Raw genomic sequence first — 22,482 nt, 5'->3', positions numbered from 1 at the left:
CAAGGGTCAGTTAATTGCTTTGTTGACCTTTACACCTTGCACAACAAACATTCATTGGTAATCATCTGACATGTACAGAAAGAAAACAAACTTTCTTCTGGTTAAGTTTGGGCTTTTTTATGACTATTATAAATTCAGTATTTTTATATCTTTCTGGTAATTTAAATCTATTATGAATTATGTGATTACTGTTTTTATTCTAAGTAACACTTTATTACTTAAGTTTTGTCAGATATTGATGTTGTTACACATGTTCTTTTATGGATATTTAACTGGGGTGATAAGTTTATTCCTTTCCATACCTATTTTTCATGTATGTCTCTTGTTAACTGTTTATAGATAACATTTTTAAAATTCATATTTCTAATCTTTGTCTTTTAACTGAAAAAAAAGTTAGTTCGTGTACATTTATTGTGTTTACTGACATATTGATGCTTGTTTTTACCATATTACCTTGTTTCTATATTTGTGCCAAGGTTTCACATTTATAACTTCTTTCCATGTTTGATGCCTCTGGTGTCTGAACTTTGTCCTTTATCTGGATCAAGCCTTTCTGCCTAAATTTTCAGGTTAACACCTCAATTAGGTTGACACTATCCAACTTTTAGTTACAGCCTTCTTAACTTGATTCTATTTACACTTGGTACCACATCCTGCAGCCCACTCCACCCCACTCCATACTGCCCTGGGACCTCAGGAGGATGATCAGATCCAGTACCTGGGGCTACTGCTTCTCTGGGAGGAGCTATTAGGCATTCTTGTCATCCAGGCTCTAATTATTGGATTTACCTTCATTTCTGTCTTTTGCAGTCAACAAAACTCTGACCATTGTTCCTTTAAAACCTATCTTATTCCACCCCCTATTTCCATAACCACTACCCCAACCTGAGTTTAGGTTCTTAGTGCTTCCTAGTTATGCACTTAATGGCAACTACAGTGGCTCTGCTAGACACAGTATTTTTTCTTTATGTCTCACAGCCATCATGTCCATCTTCCATTATAGTGATCTGGTCATATCACTACTGCACTCAAAAACTTTCCGTTGTTCTCCAAACAACTTAAATCTGCCCTTAGTGTAGCATTCCTAATCTAGTATTTCAGCCTTATCTAATTACTCTCTAACTGAATTTTCTAGCATTAGTTCTATTCCCTAACCTAGATTACAATCTTCCTCACTGTAGGGAATTCCACCTTGTCGATTTTTAAGGTTTTCTCATCTTATCACCTTGGTTGCTTACTCACCAGAATCTTCATCATACCTCAAAACTATATTAGCTTGTGAGATCCTTGAGGGTTGACACGGATGTCTTCATAATTGTATCTTATCATAACACAGGTGACAGGAACAGAGTAGTTACTCAAAGAAGGTTTATTTACACACTACTATGAATTGGTTGTCCCACGTGGGAACAGGACTGTCATTGTCATAGTTAATATTTATATACCTCGTTCCAATATCTACCTGTAATAATACCTGGTAGACCCCTTAATTCAGAACTTTATGAAAGTACTTGTGGCACATGGAATCTGTTTCCATTTCAACAGGCAATATTCCCTTCTCTAATGTGAAGAGAATCCCTATTTTGTCTAGGTATTAAGAAGCATGGCACATAAGGAAGGCCGCCCAGCCCCAGGGGACAAATCACGATGAGTCTAGGCCAGGAATGGTCTGTTCTCCTCATCAGTGATTAATTTTACATTTAGGCATGTGACTTTGTTCTAACCAATGAGATATTGCAGGATTGCTGAAAGATTCTCAGAAAAATTCTAAGAAAAAAAGACACTTGAGGAGAAATGGGCTTTTCTGTCTTGGGGTGTAATTGCATATAGAAGTGATGCCTGAAACCGAGACCACCATCCTGTGACCATAAGGAGACAAGCTTCAAGACAAAAACCAATATGCTCAAGATGAGAGCAGAAAGGTAGAAAGAGTCTGGGTTATGGATAAAATCAGTCCTGGAAGCAGCTACATCCATATTGTGCAATTTCTACCAATTATTGGCAAGTCTTCTGGCTATAGCACGAAAACAAAATAGCTTAGACTGTGAAAACTCTCACTATTGGTTGAAACTATTTGTAAAAATATTTACTATACAGTTGACTTAAAGTAATTATATACCAGTGAAGTTGCCCAGTCATGTCCGACTCTGTGACCCCATGGACTGTAGCCCACTAGGTTCCCCCATCCATGGAATTTTCCAGGCAAGAGTACTGGAGTGGGTTGCCATTTCCTTCTCCAGGGGATCCTTCCGACCCAGGGATCAAACCCAGGTCTCCTGCATTGCAGGCAGATGCTTTACCGTCTGAGCCACCAGGGAAGCCCCCAAAGTAATTACATAAAGAAAACCATAATACCAATAAGGAACTTGATGTTTCTTTTGATACTAATTTCACTCACACTAATTTTCCACCCTAAAAATCTAATAATAATTAAAAAGGTTTAGCAAATATAGCTTAAGAAGACTGTTTCTGGTTTCATTCTTTTCTTCTTGCTGTCCCATGCTCTCCATGCCATTATGTCCTTATATTTGGAGTCTAATTTGCAGATAAAGACAAATCTCAGCCCCAACTCATGTGATTACTTGTATTTCATTTTAAATTCTAGACATTTTCCAAGTATGGATAAGGATGCGTCCTCAATATCTGCTGAAAACTACCCGGCACGAGCTACAGTTACCCTTGTATTGTGCTGCTACAAGGGAGCTGAATATCCTTAAAGAAACCTGAGGCTCTGTTCTTAGTCTCTTAGAAATGTGTCAGCCTGTTTGCTTGGCCTTGCTGTTCTTGGACTGTCCCTGATCCCGTCCTATTCTCCACCTCTATGCCTCGTGCTTAGCAGAAGTACAGACACCGATGAAGAGTTAAAGAAAATAAGAGTTAAAAAAATTGAAATGTTTTATATTTCAACCCTTTTCTTGGCTAATTTCAGTGAATTTCCTCACTGCAAAGAAACATGGATCCTCTATTACTCCAGCGGAACATCATTAAACCTCCTCCCTGCCGTGTCTAAAGCCCAGTGTCTCTTAGTATGCACAGCACGGGGCTCGGGGTTGGTGGGAATACATACTGGTTTAGAATTTCCAAGGGACTGAACTACACTGAGGTTTATTTTTGCAGCTTGCCCAACTTCTAACTGGAGACTGTAATTTAGTTGGTGAGGAAATTGAACCCACTTCCCTTTAATCTCTCTCTGGTGAAGAGGTGAGATAGGGGTAGAATTAGATTGTGAGGACAAAGGGAAATTTCACTTTGTTCCATTCCTGGGAGAGCTGGATACCTTATCTAGACTGAAGAGGAGAAAAAAATGAACAAACGTTTAAGCCAACAGTATAAAAATGTTATAAAAAGGTACATAAAAACAATAATTTCAAAGTAAAACTAAATCAGAGTTAGGGTATTTTTACATTGACGGTTGTGTGACTTTTTGAATGGCAACTGTTCTCTCCTTGTTTTTACAAAATAAATCAATCTTACGAAGCGCTGCTTCTGTTAGTTTAGGAAGAATATCTTGGTATATAGAAAATAAAATTATCTGTAGCTTTTATCTGCAGTTTTACTTTATTGATCTTGAGAGCTTGTTTGGAGGTTCTAGCAGGGGAGCGCAGCTACTCATATACCCTTGACCGAAGACTGGTCCTCCTCTATTGGGGATGGTCGTCCTCTTCGACCGAGCGCGCAGCTTCGGGAGGGACGCACATGGAGCGGTGAGGGAGGAAGGGGACACCCGCCTAGCCAGCCAGATCAGCCGAATCAACCCTGGCAATCAATGGGGTGACAGATGTTGCAACCAGATCACCCTCACATCCCTTTATTGATCTTTTAAAGCATTTCTTGATTATTTTTTTTTTTGTGGTAAAAATAGGGTCATCTTTATGTGAAGTATGAATTAAAAAAATATTTTCCCACTTCAAAATCAATTGGCCTGTTGTTATGGAGTTTAAGCTACGTCACGGCACCGCACTGAAATGTTTGCATGCATCTCTATTGCTCCACTCCCATAATTAATCACTTCCCTTTTGTTGATTCGGCATGGGACGGACCTTGCGTTAGCTTCACATTTAGTCTATTCTCAGCTCATGTTCTTTAGTTTTACCTACTGCCTTACATGTTCTTCACTGAAGTTTATATTCATCATTCGGCCATTCATTAGGCTCCAGCACTGGGATGGAAGAGGATATAATTGGCTGGTGGGAGTCTGGTGTGAGAGGAAAAAGTGAACCTCTTTAGTTCCAAGGAGAGAAAAACAGAATACATAAGATTCAAGATTCAAGTGCTCCAAAGATTCAAGTCACTGGAAGGGGAGCTTTCCAATGCAAGCAAAGAGCTCTGATGATGATGTTTCCTTTCAGTTCAGTTCAGTCCCTCAGTCGTGTCTGACTCCTTGCGACGCCATGGACTGCAGCACACCAGCCCTCCCTGTCCATCACTAACTCCCTGGGGTTTACTCAAATTCATGTCCATTGAGTTGGTGATGCCATCCAACCATCTCATCCTCTGTCATCCCCTTCTCCTCCCACCTTCAATCTTTCCCAGCATCAGGGTCTTTTCCAATGAGTCAGTTCTTCCCATCAGGTGGACAAAATATTGGAGTTTCAGCTTCAACATCAGTCCTTCCAATGAATGTTCAGGACTGATCTCCTTTAGGATGGACTGGTTGGACCTCCTTGCTGTCCAAGGGACTCTCAAGAGTCTTCTCAACACCACAGTTCAAAAGCATCAAAGATGTTTCCTTAGGCTAACATACTAGACAAAGTAGAAAGAGACTACACTGGCTGCTGATCTGCTTTGGTGGAAATCAGGTTTTACATTCCATAGATTTTTAGAAAAAGAACTGTTTTATTATGGAAGAGTAAAAACAAAGTTAGAGAGAATAACATAATGAAGTCACATGTTACCCATGGTCCAATGTAAACAGTTACTACTCTCCAGGGATCTCCTTTTCCTTCTCAACAGTGTCCCCAGCAGCTTCCCTTGGCTAAGTTTGAAGAGAACCAGGGCCTCCCTCAAATAAGAGTAAGTGGCAACTTTGAAGATCCCTTCCCCAAATACTTTTATAAAAAGTGAACTATTTTATTAAAACATTGCATATGTGAAGTGCACAAATCAACTGTAGAGCTTGATGACTTTTATAAGCTGGGCACACCTGCATCACCAACACATCTAGGTCAAGACACAGAATATGACCAGCATCCCAGAACACCCCCACCCCATACTTCCTTCATTACTAGCCCCTCTGGAGATGAGTATTACATGGACTCTATCCCAGTATATTAGTTTTGCCTGTTTTAGAACTTTATATAGATGGCTGAATTGTGTAGTATGTACTAGTTTGTTTTTAGCTTTTTTCAACATTGTGAGATTCATATATTTGACTTTGCATAGTTTTATAGTTTATTCATCTTCATTACTTACAGTGTTCCACTGTCTGAATACATCACAATTTATTTATCCACTCAACTGTTGACAGACATTTGGATTGTTTTCAATTTGGGGTTATTACAAATGCTATGAATATTCTTACGGATATTTCCTATATATGCAGATACCTAGGAATGGAATCGCAGTGTCATGCGTTTTGCTTATAATCCATTTTAAAAACTACTGCCAAAGAGTTTCCAACCTGGTTGTTTCTATTTATATTCCCACCTGCATCACATAAAAGTTCAAATTGTGTCAGTCCTCACCAGGACTCAGTATTGTCAAGCTTTTAAGTTTGTGCATAGATATCATATTGTAATTTTTCTGTATTCTCTGATGACTAATAAGGTTGAATAACTTTCCATGGTTTCCATCCTCTCTTATGTAAAACATCTTGTTGACTCTCTTACCCATTTGTTTTATTGGTTGGTGTGCCTTTTTCTTATTGAAATAGAGGGGTTACCTATTTTCGATACATATGGGTCTTTGTCAGACCATTTAAATTGCAAACATTTTACAAGTGGCTTGCCTTTTTACTATCTTATTGCTGTTCTTTGATGAACAGATTTGTCTTTCTTTAATAGCTAGTACTGTTCATATCCTATCTAAAATTTTTTTCTTTATCCCAAAATAATCTCCCATGTTTTCCTCTAAAAGTTTTATGGTTTCTCACTTCATATGTAGATCTATAACATCTTGAGTTGGTTTTTGTGTATAGTAAAAGGCGGGGGTCGAGGTTCATTTTTTTTCTGTAGGGATGTGCAATTAATTCAGCAACATTTGTGTAATGATGACCTTTTCCCTCCTGTACTGCAACAAGATTTTTGTCATCATTTGTGTGCACACATGTGTGAGTCTGTTTCTGAACTACTTATATTCCATTAGCCTATTTGTATATGATTATGTCTACATCACACTGTCATTATCACTTCATAATATGCCTTGAGAGTGCACATTGTATCTCCTCCAGCTTTACTCTTCTTCAAGACTGACTTTGAGCTGCTATCCCTGGCTCTTTGCACTTCACATGCATTTTGCATCTGCAAGCCAAAATGACAGTTTACACACACACATATCCCTCTGTTGAAATTTTGGTTGAAACTTGTTGAATATTTGGATCACGTGGGTAGTGGCCTATTGTCTTCTCTATATTCAGCATGCGGGAGAGTCAGAAGAGAGGAGGCTGGAAGGTTCACGGGTCCAGAGAAGGAAGGTGAAATAGATCATGTTAGGTATTTTGAGCTTTGTTCCCAGGGCAATGAAAATCCACTGCTGGGTGATCTGATAATCACTGGTGATCCTTATCAGGCCCTCTCCAGTGGTAGGCTCGGTAAGGAGGCAGTTCTGCCCTGTGGATGTCTGAAGCACAAACATTCAAATGTCAACTCTTACAAAGTCTGGTCTTCAGCTGCATTTTCCTCTTCATTATTATCTAAAATGACGTGGACGTGACCTCCAGAGGTCATCAAGTCCATCTCAAAGGAGTAGATTCTTTCTTATTCCCAGAGCCTCAGACTCACTGTTCCTGAACGAAGTGGCACTAATGAGCCGTGGTCAGTTTAATTGCCTGTCTCTGTGTGCCAGGAATCTCGCCTCTAAGCCCACTGTGTGGAGAGAGCATGGCATCTTCTAGAGGCTGAGGGGGCCCATTATCTAAGTGCTGTCACAGCCTGTCAGCAAACAGGAGGGCCCACCTGTTGTCACTGATACTCTTGAAAAGGAAGAGGGGGCGAGGCTGGGAAGGACAGGAAGGGAGAAGGAGAGCACACAGATGGAATCTTGGGTCTGACATCCCACCCAGCCGTGACTTCTGCATGATCATGATGCTCTAATACATGATGCACCTCGGTGACACAGGAGTATGGCTCTCTTTTTATTATGGATTTGTGTACTGAGTGCATATTATTTATTATATATTATAGTATATATTATAAAACATAGCATGACATAATTTTAGAAATGTCGTGAACTATTCACAGTCTGCATTACCAGGAGACCCATTCTCTTTGTAATAAATGAGGAGAGGATTCCCTGAGGTTGCTTATTACCCAACTTGCACATTTAAAAGTGGCAACCGTCATATCCCATGAGTTTCTTTATCCATGGAAGAGAAGGGGCTCTACCTAAGAAAAACCTAACCCTTGTTACTCCTAGTCACCCTCAGGTCTGCCTCAAGCTGGCTTAAAAAGAAAAACAGAAATTGTTACGCCTATGAGTCTCTGTGGAAACCTAGTTTTATGTTTGCAAGGGTAGGACAAGTATTTGTAGTTATCCTCTCAAAACCTCACATTCCCTTACTCAATTTGTCCAGAGAGCTTTGAATAGCTGAGCATGTATTATATAAACTAAAGGGGGCTTCCAGGAATTTTGTGAACCCAATTATTGGGCTGAGTTAAGTTCTTCCAAGGTGAACTCTGTACAGAGGTGGTGGGTCTGATATTGATGCTATTCACCATTATATACCCCCTTCCCTCAGGCCAAATTGCTCTTTGGTATCCTTGTTTTTTTCTGCCTGAAAAATCTCATTTTGTGCCATGCCCAAACACTGTAGAAGCTTCAGTAGAGTTGAGCCTCAAAAGGAGACAGAGGGGTCTTGTCTTGCTCCTCTCCAAAAGGACATTATTCTCTAGGTAAATTTACTAAAGTTTTCCTAGTGCCAGGGAGGAACCTTTGTCAGCTCACAGAAGGTTCTGCTACATCCTTCCTCCAAGATAATAGTTACCACTTACTTCTTGTACATTTGAATAACAACTCCAAATATCCAAGAAATGAAGCTTTTTCCAACAAAGATCTATTTTAAGGAACATGCTATCTTCATCTAGAAACAACTATCTGATGACTTCTCTAGATTAAAAGACACTGCATCTCACTAAGCACTCTGCAATATGTAAAGCATTTGACAAAGTGGCTTGTTCATATCCAGTACTCAAAAAATGGCAGTCATTTTTAGGCTGCTATTATATTGAGGTTTTGTATTTTTCACATTTAAAATACATTGTTGGATGTTAACAAAAATAAGAAAATGGTTTATCAATGTTCATTGCAAATACTCAGTTTTTTAACTGCTGCTTTTTTATTCTGGATATCATTAGATACTGTTGATGACTTCTAATCACTCAGAAAGAAATATCTGTTTGTAATAGAATACTGAATTCACAGAAAAGTGAAAGTCACTTAGTCGTGTCCAACTCTTTGTGACCCCATGGACTACATAGTCCACGGAATTCTCCAGGCCAGAATACTGGAGTGGGTAGCCGTTCCCTTCTCCAGGGGATCTTCCCAACCCAGGAGTCGAACCGACATCTACTGCATTGCAGGTGGATTCTTTACCAGCTGAGACATCAGGGAATCCTCAAAGATTATTATAATCACTTCAACCCTGGGATAGACTATTGAATCAAAGGCAGTCCTTCCCATAACACATTGAATTAGCAAACAGTTTTCTCAAAGGAATTATTTTTTCCTAACTCCACGTGGTTCTTCTCTGAGGCATAAAGTTGACTATTAATTACAGTAACAGGTGATATTTTTAGTCATGTGTCCAACTGTATTCAAATTGATGAGTTAGTCATATTCTATGAGATTCTTATAAGTAAAGTTACATAAAAGCAAAAAGGAAGAAGTTATTAACAATGAGTGGAATGCTAGAGAAAAATCTTACATAAAAGTGTTTGCAGTACTTCCCTCATGGTACAATGGATAATCTGTGTGCCAATGCAGGGGACACAGGTTTGATCCTTAGTCTAGGAAGATTCCACATCTCAGAGAAACTAAGCTCATGCACCACAACTACTGAGCCAGCACTCTAGAGCCTCTGAGCTACAACTACTGAGTCTGTGTGCTGCAACTACTGAAGCCCACACGCCCTAGAGTTCATGCTCTGCAACAAGAGAAGCCACTGAGATGAGCAGCCCAAGAACCACAACCAAGAGTAGCTCCCACTCACTGCAATTAGAGAAAGCCCATGCAAAGCAACAAAGACCCAGTGCAGCCAGAAATAAAATAAATAAAAATTATTTTAAAAGGGTTTGCATTTTTTGTTCCTAATGTATCATGTCATATAACTTAATCTTCTATTTGACACTATGTGTTCAGTGCCATTTCCAGATGCTATCCAGATTCACAGTGATGACAGCATATAAATTAAGTTTTATTCACACACTTTCAAAAGCCATACTCCAAAATTAAATCTTTAATCTCTTGGCCAAGTACTTTCTACAAGAGGAATGTTTGTGTTATAGTTTGGAATAAGGTTCAGGTTAAGGCAGTGATATACAATGAAAGGTCAGAGGCCATCCAGAGCCTTCTAAAGTGGCTTAAACTTTGTGGCTTATTCTAGATTTGTTTCCCAGGTGGCTCAGTGGTAAAGAATCTGCCTGCAATGAAGGAGATGTAGGTTTGATCCCCGGGTCAAGTAGATCTTTGATTTAGGAGTCCTTTGTTCTACAGGATCTGAAGCCTGATTCAGTGTCTGAAAATAGATCTGTCTCACAAACCAACTCACATTGACTCAAACTATTGAGATATCAATGTCTAAGAACCTGTTAGCTAATATATTAATTTACAATGAGACTACAGTTGATGTAGGGTATAAAGCTTCTCCATCTTTGGCTGCAAAGAATATAATCAATCTGATTTCGGTATTGACCATCTGGTGATGTCCATGTGTAGAGCCTTCTCTTGTGTTGTTGGAAGAGGGTGTTTGCTATGACCAGTGCGTTCTCTTGGCAAAACTCTATTAGCCTTTGCCCTGCTTCATCTGTACTCCAAGGCCAAATTTGCCTGTTACTCTAGGTATCTCTTGACTCCCTACTTTTGCATTCCAGTCCCCTATAGTGAAAAGGATATCTTTTTGGGGTGTTAGTTCTAGATGGTTTTGTAGGTCTTCATAGAACCATTCAACTTCAGCTTCTTTAGCATTGCTGGTTGGGGCATATACTTGGATTACTCTGATATTGAATGGTTTGCCTTGGAAACAAACAGAGATCATTCTGTCATTTTTGAGATGGCATTCAAGTACTGTATTTCAGACTCTTTTGTTGACTATGATGGCTACACCATTTCTTCTAAGGGATTCTTGCCCATGGTAGTAGATATAATAGTCATCTGAGTTAAATTCACCCATTCCAGTCCATTTTAGATCGCTGATTCCTAAAATGTCAATGTTCACTCTTGCCATCTCCTGTTTGACCACTTCCAATTTGCCTTGATTCATGGACCTAACATTCCAGATTCCTATGCAATATTGCTCTTTACAGCATCGGACTTTACCCCATCACCAGTTACATCCACAACTGGGTGTTGTTTTCACTTTGGCTCTGTCTCTTCACTCTTTCTGGAGTTATTTCTCCACTGGTCTCCAATAGCGTATTGGGCACCTACCGACCTGGTGAGTTCATCTTTCAGTGTCCTATCTCTTTGCCTTTTCATACTGTTCATCGGTTCTCAAGGCAAGAATACTGAAGTGATTTGCCATTCCCTTCTCCAGTGGACCACAATTTGTCAGAACTCTCCACCATGACCCATCCATCTTGGGTGGCCCTATAAGACATGGTTCATAGTTTCACTGAGTTAGACAAGGCTGTGGTCCATGTGATCAGATTGGTTAGTTTCCTGTGATTGTGGTTTTCAGTTCTGTCTGCCCTCTGATGGAGAAGGATAAGAGGCTTATAGAAGCTTCCTGATGGGAGAGACTGACTGATGAGTTTGATGAGAGACTGATGAGTCTTAGCTCTACCTTAATATCATGGGCTCATCAGGGTTCATTTTTCAAGCTCCAAGTATCTTGAGAGCCAGAAATATTCTCTGATCAAGGAGAAAATTTATCCTCTTTTTCTCCTTAAATCATATGTGTTGGAAAAAGAAACTTTGAAAACTCAGTTAAACTCAAATGGTAAACCTATCAATAAAAAATGAGAATCATGAATGGTGGAGAAGTCCAGGCTTATCATTATTTAATATCAATTTACCATCTGTTCCAGATTGAATAACCCATCTGGTGTCTACTGCCAACAAGTATCAACACGTCTTCCAGATGCCTCTGCTGAGCATAATTATGAAAGCTTGTACTTGATTTAAAAGCAGATGTAGAAGGGCAGAATATATATGTTTCACTACAACTGAAATTCTGATGGCTTCACTTTTCAGACAAATCTAATCTGCTCATACAAAACCAGTAGCTGGGCTGAAAGTGTCTTTAAGAGTATCCACTGGTATGTGTTGGGGAAACTTAACAGTTGTGAATATGAGCAAAGCCATTGGTAATGGTAACCATAGGCATAAGAGAGGAATATGCTCAGAGAAATCCAGCCTCTCATGAGAAACAGAGAATCCTGGTAATATAAAAAGATCGACAAGAGTCCTCAAACGCATGTAACAGACTTATTAAACATGCATTTATGCAGATTCTTTGAAGCTTGGAGCATAAGAAGATGGACACAGCACTAACAGAATAGTCAGTAAGCTTACAGTCTGCCCCAAATAAAGTCTGGCACTGACTTCAGACCAGCAGTCAAGAAGTTGCATGGTGTAAATAGAACATAGCACTGGACTTGAGTCCACATGATTTGGGTATGAGCTTTGAGTCTGCACTTCACCAGTTGTCTGATTTTGGCAAATTACTTGACCTCTTTGAACTTGTTTTCTCAATTTGCAAGAGTTGTCACAAGAATCCTGACAGCTGTTTGTAAACTATAAGTCAAGACAGAGTTGTTTCATATCTTTTAGAACAAGTCAGATACAAATGGATTTTGCAATCAATAAAAATAAATATATTTTTTAAAGTAACTAAAATGTTATTTAATCAAAAGAAACAGTAGTGAAGGTCAAATTTAAATCAGACAACAGACGCAAAAACAGAAAAATCTTCACGGGGAAGAAGTCAGAATAATTATTTTATAAATCTTCAAATTGATCCTTTTTAATTCAACTTTTTTCTTCCTAATTAACCTCACTTTTGCAAAAATGACCAGGTTAACATACAGTAAGAGTTTAATTCAATCAATATTAATGAGCATTTACTACATATAAAGTTCAATGCTAGACATTACAGAGGAGGTAAGACTGATAATCATGCTGCAAACACTGTAACAGCTACCTCACTTGTCGGTAGTCAGCACACATTCTTACGACTGATGTTTGTTCCATGCTGATTTTGAGGATTTGCTCTGAATACAGATGTGAACAAAACATAGTTCCTCTTAGCCTTTGTCCACACTTTAGATCATCTCAGTTTTCCAAATGCACAGTTGGTAAGTGGCACTACTTAAAGTACAGATAGTTGAAGTGCTAGTTAGGTTTGACCAACATGCTGACTGATTCATTGGCTGACAACAGGAGTTTGGCCATTCGAATCTAACTTAAGTTTGTATTTTATTGGGGAATCTGTGGCTTATCTTGATCCAGTTTCTTTAGAGATGTTTTCATTTTCTTGACTGTTCATAACAGTTTCCACTTATTGTGTGTGTTATGTGTGTGTTAGTCACTCAGTTGTGTCCGACTCTTTGTGACCCCACGGACTGTAGCTCGCCAGGGTCCTCTGTCCATGGAATTCTCCAGGCAAGAATACTGGAGCATACTGCCATTCCCTTCTCCAGGGGATCTTCCTGATCCAGGGATTGAACCGGGGTCTCCAGCATTGCAGGCAGATTCTTTATCATTTGAACTACAGGGAAGTCCTTTTCTACTTATTATTAAACATCAAATATATACTTATTATTCAACATCAAATACCAGATGATATACTAAAGTCATCCTTATTATCTTGATAAGTCTGTGAAGTTGATAAAACTGTTTAAATAGACACTTAATAGGCTGAGCCAGGGACTCAGAAGTGATGGGTAAATTTCCTAAGGTGTGATGACCAGGAAGTACTAAAGAAGTTGACTCTGTGTCTGTCTGTCTAACCTCAAATCTGGACCTTTTTTACCATTCTCCATTGAATGATTAGCAGAACTTCTTAACCAGCATAGGCCCTGTTTCTCCTTGAGCTATTCTTCCTTCTAACACTTTCATTTCTCATCCATAAGATTGTACTGAAAATTAGAAGCCCACATTCACATGGTGAAAAGAAGAAAATTTCCTCTCTCATTAGAGAAATAAAGATAAATAACATCCGTCCTGTGACTAGACAGGAACATCTCAATCATCAGAACAGAGTGGGTAGTGAACTCCTGTCACCATCAAGAGAAGAGTTCTTTCTTCATTGCAAAATCTTGTTACAGGATGCACAGAATTCTTGGGGCTATAGCACAGGAAAATATTGTGAATATCTATAAATCATGGCTCTGAATCCTCTAAGAGTCATCCAAACCAAACAGATGCAAGCATAATTCTAGAAGAGGGGTGAGGGAATGACAGGCAATTCTCATCACCCTATTCTATTATATAAGGCCCTTATTATACATGGGCACTGCATGGAGGACTTTCATCCATTGCTTCATGTAATTTGGTGGCTCAAATGTATTTCTTATCCTCCTTAGAGACAACCTTGCAACTCTGGTTCAATGACAACTAACCATGTGCTAACCTTTATGAGTCCTAGTTTTTCTCATTTCCTTCTCTTTTTCTCTAGTACTAGCAGGATTGTGTTTGACAGATCATATTGACAGATTGCTTCCAGGGGATATTTTTAGCATTAAGGATAAGAAAATCTCCAGCAAAGGTCATATCTTTCTGTTTTAATTAAATTGCAGTAGAAAGAGATTATATCATAAGGGTGGCCAGTCAGCTAACTCTACAGCAATATACACAAAGCCATCATAAGTCTCCTTCGTTAGAGTGCGTAAGAATGACGTGGGCACCAGGGCCAGGTTTTAATTTAAAATGAGGCTCAATAATTACTTAGAGTTTTCTTCAAAATTGTTGTCAAGGGATATTTAATAAGGTTTTGCAGATCCACAGTGACTGTGATTATTACTCTTTATTGGTATGATATTTTATTACTTCCCCTTCAGACATGAGTAGGCAATTTTTAACCAGTAGGATTTTATCTCTAGTCACTGAAGGCCACTAATTTAAATCCTTTTGAAAATCCTTTCAAAAGTATTTTTCCACTTATTTACCTTTTCATGTATTCTGCAGATGAGAAAATTGTTTCAGTTCATCTTGAAATCAAATGCCAAAGAGAATATTAAAGACTGTTTCTGAAATGTTATGGCTACGAGGGGGTTGAAATATTGCTGCTTTGTAAATAAATACAGATATTCTCATTTATGATACATCTGCTTCTTATTGGACCCCAAGCAGGCCAAAACCCAGCTCCACAGATGATTCAGCTCAAACTGCCTTTTAGACTGAGTGGGCAATAAAGAATTTTTACATTGGTTTCCTTGGGTTACAAATTGGGCATCAACATATATACTCAAAATGCCAGAAGATATTCTCAAAACCACTTTTAATGGATGTAAAAGTAGGGTCTGATTTGAATTAGAATCACCTGTCATTTGGCTGTTGCAGATTCACAGTAAGTTTGATTTTGTGAGCAAGGAGAGAAGCCGTCGAGCAGAATATGACAAATGAGAATTGGATACTGACTGCGTGAAAACAAGACAGTGCCACGGTTAAAGACTCTCGGTGATTATTACTTCTCATGAGGAGTTCCTTTTTCTCTAGACTAGAAAGTCTTCTTAAATGGAATACACAGCACATACAGGAGAGGACTAGAAAGAGAGGCAGGGAAAAGAGACAGCATGGATCAAAACGTAAACCTATTTGCCTTTTTTTACTTATTAAAGATAGTGAGAAGGGTCCCAACATCCCTTCACTGCTTCCTTCATACACATTCTTTTTTCTGGTTGAGAGCTCTCTCTCCATGTGCCCGTTCAGCTATAGGCCTCCCTCTGGCAATGGCTACTGAGGGGTATCCATTAGTGCCAATGAATTCAGCTCCAGTGATTGTCTTGTTCTATGGAAGCTATTTGTGGTCTAAATATGCCCCCCCCCCCACCTTTAACCGCCATCCTAATCGTTCCTTTCCCTTGATGGCCACAGCTCTCGGAAGAGCTGTTCCCACTATCTGCGTGTGCTCGCCACCCTTCAATCAGCTCTCTTCTAATTTATCTCATTCCTGTTACATTTCGCTGAAACTGCTTCCAAAGGTCACTGGTTGCTTCTCTGTGAACCATGACAGTATAGACTCCTTGTCCTTCCTACTAGATGCTCTTCTCTTGGTTTCCATGGCACCAAAACACCCTCTTTCCTTCCTGCCTCTTTAAGCACTTCCTTGGCCTTTATGAAGTTCTTGTCCTCTGCTCATGTCTTGTATGTAACGGCTGAGTTCATTCCCAGGCTGTCTTCTCACTTTCTCTGGATTATCTTATCCAACTGCCTAACTGCACCTCCTAGGACTGTAAATGTCAATCATTTCCAGATCTCTAACTTCACTTCAGCCTATTGCTGGAGTTATTCAATCCACTGATGTGATGGCCTACAAGTCAGATCAACTTAGATATATTTGTAGGCACTAATAAGTCAACCTGCCCAGAATAGGATTCATCCAGTCCCTTCCAATCCCAACCATTTCAACACACCCTCCCTGTGTTCTTTATCCATCATGATGTACAGCAGTTTACTAGGATCAACCTGGATTCCTCTGTACCTTATTTCTATATTCAATTCCCTTCTCCCCATTTCCATTGAACTACCTCAGTCCAGGCCACCAAATTTCCCTGCCTGGACTCCCCAGTGGTTTTCTTATTTTTTCTAACTCCTACCTTAATTCCCTGCAAACCATGCTCCATGCTGCAGCCAGAGTCAACTTACTTTTCTGCACATCTGATGGTGGTTTTTTTTTTTTCTCACTGAAAACCATTAACGTCTTTCTAACGGTCTTAGGATCAAATGCAGCTGCGTAACATGACCTACACTTGCCTGGTTGTTCCTCTGGCTTCTTAATTCTCTAGCCTCTTCTGATAAACCCAGCATCCACCCCCCAAAAAGTTCTCCCGCAGAGCTTGGCTGGTCCTTATCTAGGGCTAGCTGTCTGTGCTGCCCCCACTGCCTGGACTGCGCCTGCCTCCCTCTTCACCTAGTAAGTGGGTTTTCTCCCTTTAGACCTCAGCTGTATTTGCCCTCTTATAATTTCTTGTAATTTCCCTCCCCCCTCCAAAATATGTAAGGGTGTTTGGCTCATGGTAGTTACTCAGTATATTCTTTTTTCAATGATTGAATAAATTTCAAAGGCTAACTTCACAGCAACCTTTTCCCCAAATATTTTCACTATGCACACTTACTTTCAAAAAGATCTGTTGAATTAGTGTTGCTAAGTTGATTGTCTGGTAGTTTAATTAAGTAGACAATCAAATCCAGAAGCAGCCACTAATGAGTCCTTCTACCAACGCTGACATTGGAGTTTTCAGTGCACCATGTACATGAGGCCTGCGAGTCACCTGGGAAAAGACTCCACCAGCTGGATGTCAGGCTACAGGCTTCTAAGTGCAGTCTCCTCCAGGTGACTTGGGGACCTGACCCGGGACCTACAGACAGGCACCCTGCTCTGTGTGCCTCGTGCCAGTGCTCACTTTTCACTTCTTCAGTTTCTTCTACAGTTCCGTTGCCTCAGTTACATCCAATTGACATCACAGTTCCCTTCTCACCTCCTTTATCTCTATCGCCAGTCATGCCTTGTGTACCACTTCGTGTGTTCAACTGGTTCTATCAAGGATGCTGTGGGAACCAGCCATGACCCCTTATTTGATAAGGAAGAAACGGAAGCTTGTGATCATAAAGCTATTCAGTGGCCAAGGTGGGGTCTCACTCCAATTCATTTTATGCTTTCTGGAGAGAAGAGAGTCTTCTTAATACATCATTGTTACCAGTCATCCGCAGGACATAAAGTAAGTACTCAGTAACTGCTTATTGGATAAATGTCAGTAAATAAATTAGGATGTTAGAAACAAGAAAGAGTATTCTTTCCACTTTATGTTAATCTGTTTTAGTAGAGTTTCTTAATGACTATATATATGTATATTAAGCACAATCATACTCAAATTAATTAACCAGATGAAACAGCAAAGAGAGAAATGGTATGAAGGTTCACCTTAACCAATAGAGTAAGGACCAAAGACCTTCCAGAAAACTGGTAACACCAAAACCAAGAACAGATTGTGACAAGATGATTGGAAATGATGGGACAATTTTCACTTTGCAGTTAAATCCTATAATTTGGAAAATGTGCATTTGTATCAAATGTGCTTCACTTCAACTGATGTATAATATTTAAGATACATAAATTTGATGTGGGGTAAAATGAGGCATAAATTGCACTCAGTTTTAATTCTATTAGTTTTTCACAGCAAAGAATTACCCAACTATTTCATTTATTAGTGATACTATTGGTTTTTCAGTAGTCATACATGGATGTTGAGAATTAGACCATAAAGAAGGCTGAGCACCAAAGAATTGATGCTTTTGAACTGTGGTGTTGGAGAAGACTCTTGAGAATCCCTTGGACTGCAAGGAAATCCAACCAGTCCTTCCTAAAAGAAATCACTCCTCAATGTTCATTGGAAGAACTGATGCTGAAGCTGAAACTTCAATACTTTGGCCACCTGATGCGAAAAACTGACTCATTTGAAAAGACCCTGATGCTGGGAAAGATTGAAGGCAGGAGGAAAAGGGGGATAAAATGGTTGGATGGCATCACGAACTCAAAGGACATGAGTTTGAGTAAACTCCAGGAGATGGTGAAGGACAGGGTAGCCTGGTGTGCTACAGTCCATGGGGTCTCAAAGAGTCAGACACGACTTAGCCACTGAACAATAACAACAAAACTGGTTTCTATTGGGACCTTGTTAGGATAGATAATATACTCACTTACTTAGTCATAAGAGCAGGAGAACGGGATTCGTACTTTATTTTGATAAAGCAAATTGCAATAAGTTATAAAATGGTGAACTTTTAGAAAATACAAATGATTTAAGTTTCTTAAAAAGAGAAGTGAGATATTTGCCTAAAGTCATCAATTATCTGGAAAATATACTTATATCACTGCTTAAAAAGAAATGCTTAAATTAGCAGCATGAATCAGGGGCATGAAAATGGGTGTTTGAACAGTTGATTTGTGTCTCTGGGTAGCACGAGCTCTCTCGTCCCGCTGCCTTAGAGTCTAGTTATCATCTGCAGCCTCTAAGCCTGAAAGTGCCTTCTTACACAGTTTGCTTGATGAGGAAAATATACAAGCCCTCCTATCCTCCCACTTTCTCATCCTTTCTGATGCTCTTTATCCTCATTTTAGAACCCTTGATTATATGTTCAAATTTGGCATTTGCAACCTGGATAATTGAATCAAATTGGGGACAGAAAATGAATATTCTCACCTGCAAAAGACTAGGAAGAGAAGACATGCAGATTTTTGTGTTAGCATCTCTTAAAATAGCCCAGCGGTGGCACTGAGAGCATATATAACCTGTACCATCAACCTAGGAACACTGGGCACCACCACTGGATGTTGCAGTGCTATGGGTCAAAATACAATGGTGACTATTGTCAAAATAATTGCTGATAATGTTAGTGAAAGCAAATTGTCAAGGTGGTTGTTGAATTATTCCGAGAAGTAACTATTTTGTAAGAAGGCTTCACAAAGGCACAACTTAACCTAGGTTGATGGATCCATTTGGAAAATAAAAAGAAGAAATGAATGGGCCACATATAGACAGAGCCAGTCTAGAGATCCTCATACTGTGTGTATGTGTGCCTATGTCTCTAGCACTCTCTACCCATATATCTATGTATGTGCTCCCTGATGTAAATTATCAAAAATCTGATTAAACCAGAAGAATAAGTATCCGGCCTAGATTATGGCGATCTTGCAAATTTTCAGCAGACTTTGTATATGTTTGCCTTATGAAACATAAAAAGCAGTCTTTTGAATTTGCTAATTCTGTGAAACTTCCGTTTTGTTTCTTTTCTTTTTTTCTTTTTTTACTCATTGATCTACCAGTTACCAGATCAACAACTGTGAAGGAAATAGAGATTGATGTCCAGCTGGGATCTTTGGACTTAATTAAAAGAGCGCTAAGAATAGACTTTCTTTTTAGCTGTCCACATCATGACTGACATTGATATGGTTTCTTTCTACACTAAGAGCTGTCCACTGATTAGTAGACAACTGTGAAGTGTATGTGCAGGAGGATGTGTTAATTGAGTGTGCATGTGTGCTTGAATGAGAGAGGAAAGAAAAGTATTATATTGCACAATTATCTCCCTACTGATTGGAAGTTGGACTAATTTACCATGAATATCAGGACTGTCCCATGGGATACTCATATGGGTAGTCTTTCAGGTTAAGCATAGAGAACAGGCTAGCCAAGGAAGTGATGTCTTTGAAATGCATTTATAATTTTCTTGGAGCTTCCATTTAAAATGTTCCAAGTGTTTGGAAGAAATAAAAAAGTACAAGAAATAAAGAGTTAGAGTGATACTGCTCTGCCCTGTCTTTAAAAATTTCTGAGCATAGCTCTAGCTAAAACATCTTTCTGGACAATTCCTAGCATCACTTCAGAAGTGTTGCTGGGATGATTGTAAGTGGTCAACTTGGCATCAGATAACCATGACATTCTTTCCAGTGAACATTGTTAAGAAATAATCAAGTGATGCAAACAAGCACAAACGTGGAGAAAAATGAATTTGATGCTATATGAAAATAAAAACAAAAAACCCTTGGCATGAAAAAAATCAATAAAAATAAATTTTAATGCAAAATGTAGTTGCATGTTAAATTTACTCACTCTAATCCCAAATGTGCACCCAAAGGAGCAGCTTTCTTATTTTCTATGGTAGAAGTGATTTTCCTTATGAGGTCCCCATCAATAGGGAGAAGACTTGCCAATAAATAGTATTTTACTTTCTTCTAAATGTTCAATCACAAGGAAAGAAGGGTTGGAATTGCCTCTTCTGGAGACCACCTTTTCCTGACCAAATAAAGCAATGGAATTCTGGTGTATGAAGGGCAATGAACAGTGACCCTATGGCAGGGGTAGCTGGACTCTTAGATCCCCTGACTGTACACTGGATCCCTCACCTCTCTCTACTGTTCTGTTCTCTTCCTGCACTGCTGACCTTTAAGCTGCAACTGGTTCCATCTGGCCATTCGAGAAGATGAGCTGCCCCCTACACTTGGAGTTGTAGACCTAGAAACCTCCCCTGTTTGACAATCTTTTTAGAAGCAACCTCTTATTTCACCCCAAACATTTGCCCATCCATGTCCCCTCACCTGAGGGCATGGGGACTTTCAGGATCCCTCCTTGCCACTCATGGACCCAATAATTTGTCAAAGTAATCTGTGTGGTCAATAGGGCACCCTCTGACCCACTAATGCTGCTCCCTGCCCACCCGCAAACCTCAGGGTACTCAGCCACTCTGACTTGCTTTGCACCATTTGTTCATTATTTAACAGGAAAAGCAGTTGGGTCTGAAAGCTGCCAAAATTAATATCCAGGTTCCTTTCTTATGCTTTGGTGTGAAATGGAAAGAATATCCAAAGATTTTCATTACTTATGACTTCCTGCAACAAGAGCTGGTGCTTAATCTTAGTGGGATTTAGAGATTTCAGCTCCTCAGGGACAGCAAGAGAAAAGTACCATGGTAACAAATACTTTGGAATTCATTTCAGATGAAGATGCTACTATGAGAGGTAAGGATGGGGAGGCATGGTCCCAGACTCTGTCCTCAGCTACTCATCCTAGTCTTCATTTCCCCAAAGGCTGGGATGAGGGTTCACTCTGACAGATCCACCACTGGCCAGGAAGAAGCACCAGATTCTGGGCAATCAGAATGGCCAAAGGACTCTGGGAGATAACAGAAAGGGTGTACAGAGGTACAGGGAGTACCCAAGTGAAAGAAGACAGTAGTCAGGAAGAGGGGACAATGCAGTGTTTGAAAGGAGGTTCAAAAAACGAATTCCTCTCATGGATCACAGCCTTGTCATAGCAAAGGGGCCTGCATAACTCAAAGGAAGTTATGAGTCATGCTGTGCAGGGCCACCCAAAATGGATGGGTCATAGTGGAGAGTTCTATCAAAACATGGTCCACTGCAGAAGGGAATGGCAAACCACTCCAGTATTCTTGCCATGAGAACCCCATGAAAAGTATGAAAAGGTAACAAGATATGACACAGGAAGATGACCTGAACTCTTTAACATCCTAAAAGATGATGCTGTTAAAGCGCTACGCTCAGTATGTCAGCAAATTTGGAAAACTCAGCAGTGGTCACAGGAGTGGAAAAGGTCAGTTTTCACTCCAATCCCACAGAAGGGCAATGCCAAAGAGTGTACAAACTACCGCACAATTGCATTCATTTCACATGCTAGCACAGTTATGCTCAAAATCCTTCAAGCTAGGCTTCAACAGTACATGAACCAAGAACTTCCACATGTACAACCTGGGTTTAGAAAAGGCAGAGGAACCAGAGATAAAATTGCCAACATTCATTGGATCATAGAGAAACAAGGGAATTCCAGAAAAAACATCTACTTCTGCTTCATTGACTATGCAAAAGCCTTTGACTGTGTGGATCACAACAAACTGTGGAAAGTTCTTAAAGAGATGGGAACACCAGACCACTCTACCTGCCTCCTGAGAAACCTGTATGCAGGACAAGAAGCAACAGTTAGAACCAGACACAGAACAATGGACCAGTTCAAAATTGGGAAATGAGTACAACAAGGCTGTATATTTTCACCTTGCTTATTTAACTTATACACAGAGTACATCATCCAAAATGCCAGGCTGCATGAGTTACAAGCTGGAATCAAGATTGCCAGGAGAAATATCAACAACCTCAGATACACTGATGATGCCACTCTAGTGGCAGAAAGTGAAGAGGAACTAAAGAGCCTCTTGATAAGGGTGAAAGAGGAGAGTGAAAAAAGCTGGCTTAAAACTCAATATTCGAAAAACTAAGATCATGGCATCCAGGCCCATCACTTAATGGCAAAAGAGGAAAAGTGGAAACAGTGACAGATTTTATTTTCTTGGGCTCCAAAACCACTGTGGATGATTATTGTAGCCATGAAATTCAAAGACTCTTGCTCCTTGGAAGGGAAGCTAGGACAAATCTTAGACAGC

General features: G+C 39.7%; 2 protein-coding genes across 5 annotated transcripts in view; one reads left to right on the top strand and one right to left on the bottom strand.

Annotated features, from left to right (window-relative positions):
* Positions 1–14,795: 14,795 nt before the first annotated feature.
* LOC145509620 (uncharacterized) overlaps positions 14,796–22,482 on the bottom strand; it is a 533,964-nt gene continuing 526,277 nt past the window's right edge. Inside the window, exons 8-9 of one of the 2 annotated variants that reach the window (XR_014056241.1) lie at positions 17,013–17,193; positions 14,796–15,077 (exon numbers count right to left, since the gene is read on the bottom strand). The gene's annotated coding sequence lies outside the window, so the exon portion shown is untranslated. Of the gene's footprint in view, positions 15,078–16,649; positions 16,969–17,012; positions 17,194–22,482 lie in introns of those variants that run through there. The other variant, XR_014056242.1, reaches the window with a different exon arrangement.
* Positions 17,032–22,482, top strand: part of PCSK1 (proprotein convertase subtilisin/kexin type 1) — a 101,412-nt gene continuing 95,961 nt past the window's right edge. For 2 of the 3 annotated variants that reach the window (XM_081498834.1, XM_081498833.1), the window contains exon 1: positions 17,032–17,252. Coding sequence is in view for 1 of the 3 variants with exons in the window: in XM_081498835.1 (XP_081354961.1) it covers positions 17,187–17,252 (66 nt within the window). In the remaining 2 variants the exon portion in view is untranslated. The remainder of the gene's footprint in view (positions 17,253–22,482) is intronic. The other variant, XM_081498835.1, reaches the window with a different exon arrangement.

The sequence above is a fragment of the Giraffa tippelskirchi genome, chromosome 6 (assembly GCF_054371585.1).
Source record: "Giraffa tippelskirchi isolate mGirTip1 chromosome 6, T2T-mGirTip1v1.2.pri, whole genome shotgun sequence".
Classification (NCBI taxonomy): domain Eukaryota; kingdom Metazoa; phylum Chordata; class Mammalia; order Artiodactyla; family Giraffidae; genus Giraffa; species Giraffa tippelskirchi.
Note: the sequence above shows the minus strand (reverse complement) of the source record. Positions and strands in the feature narration are given on the sequence as shown.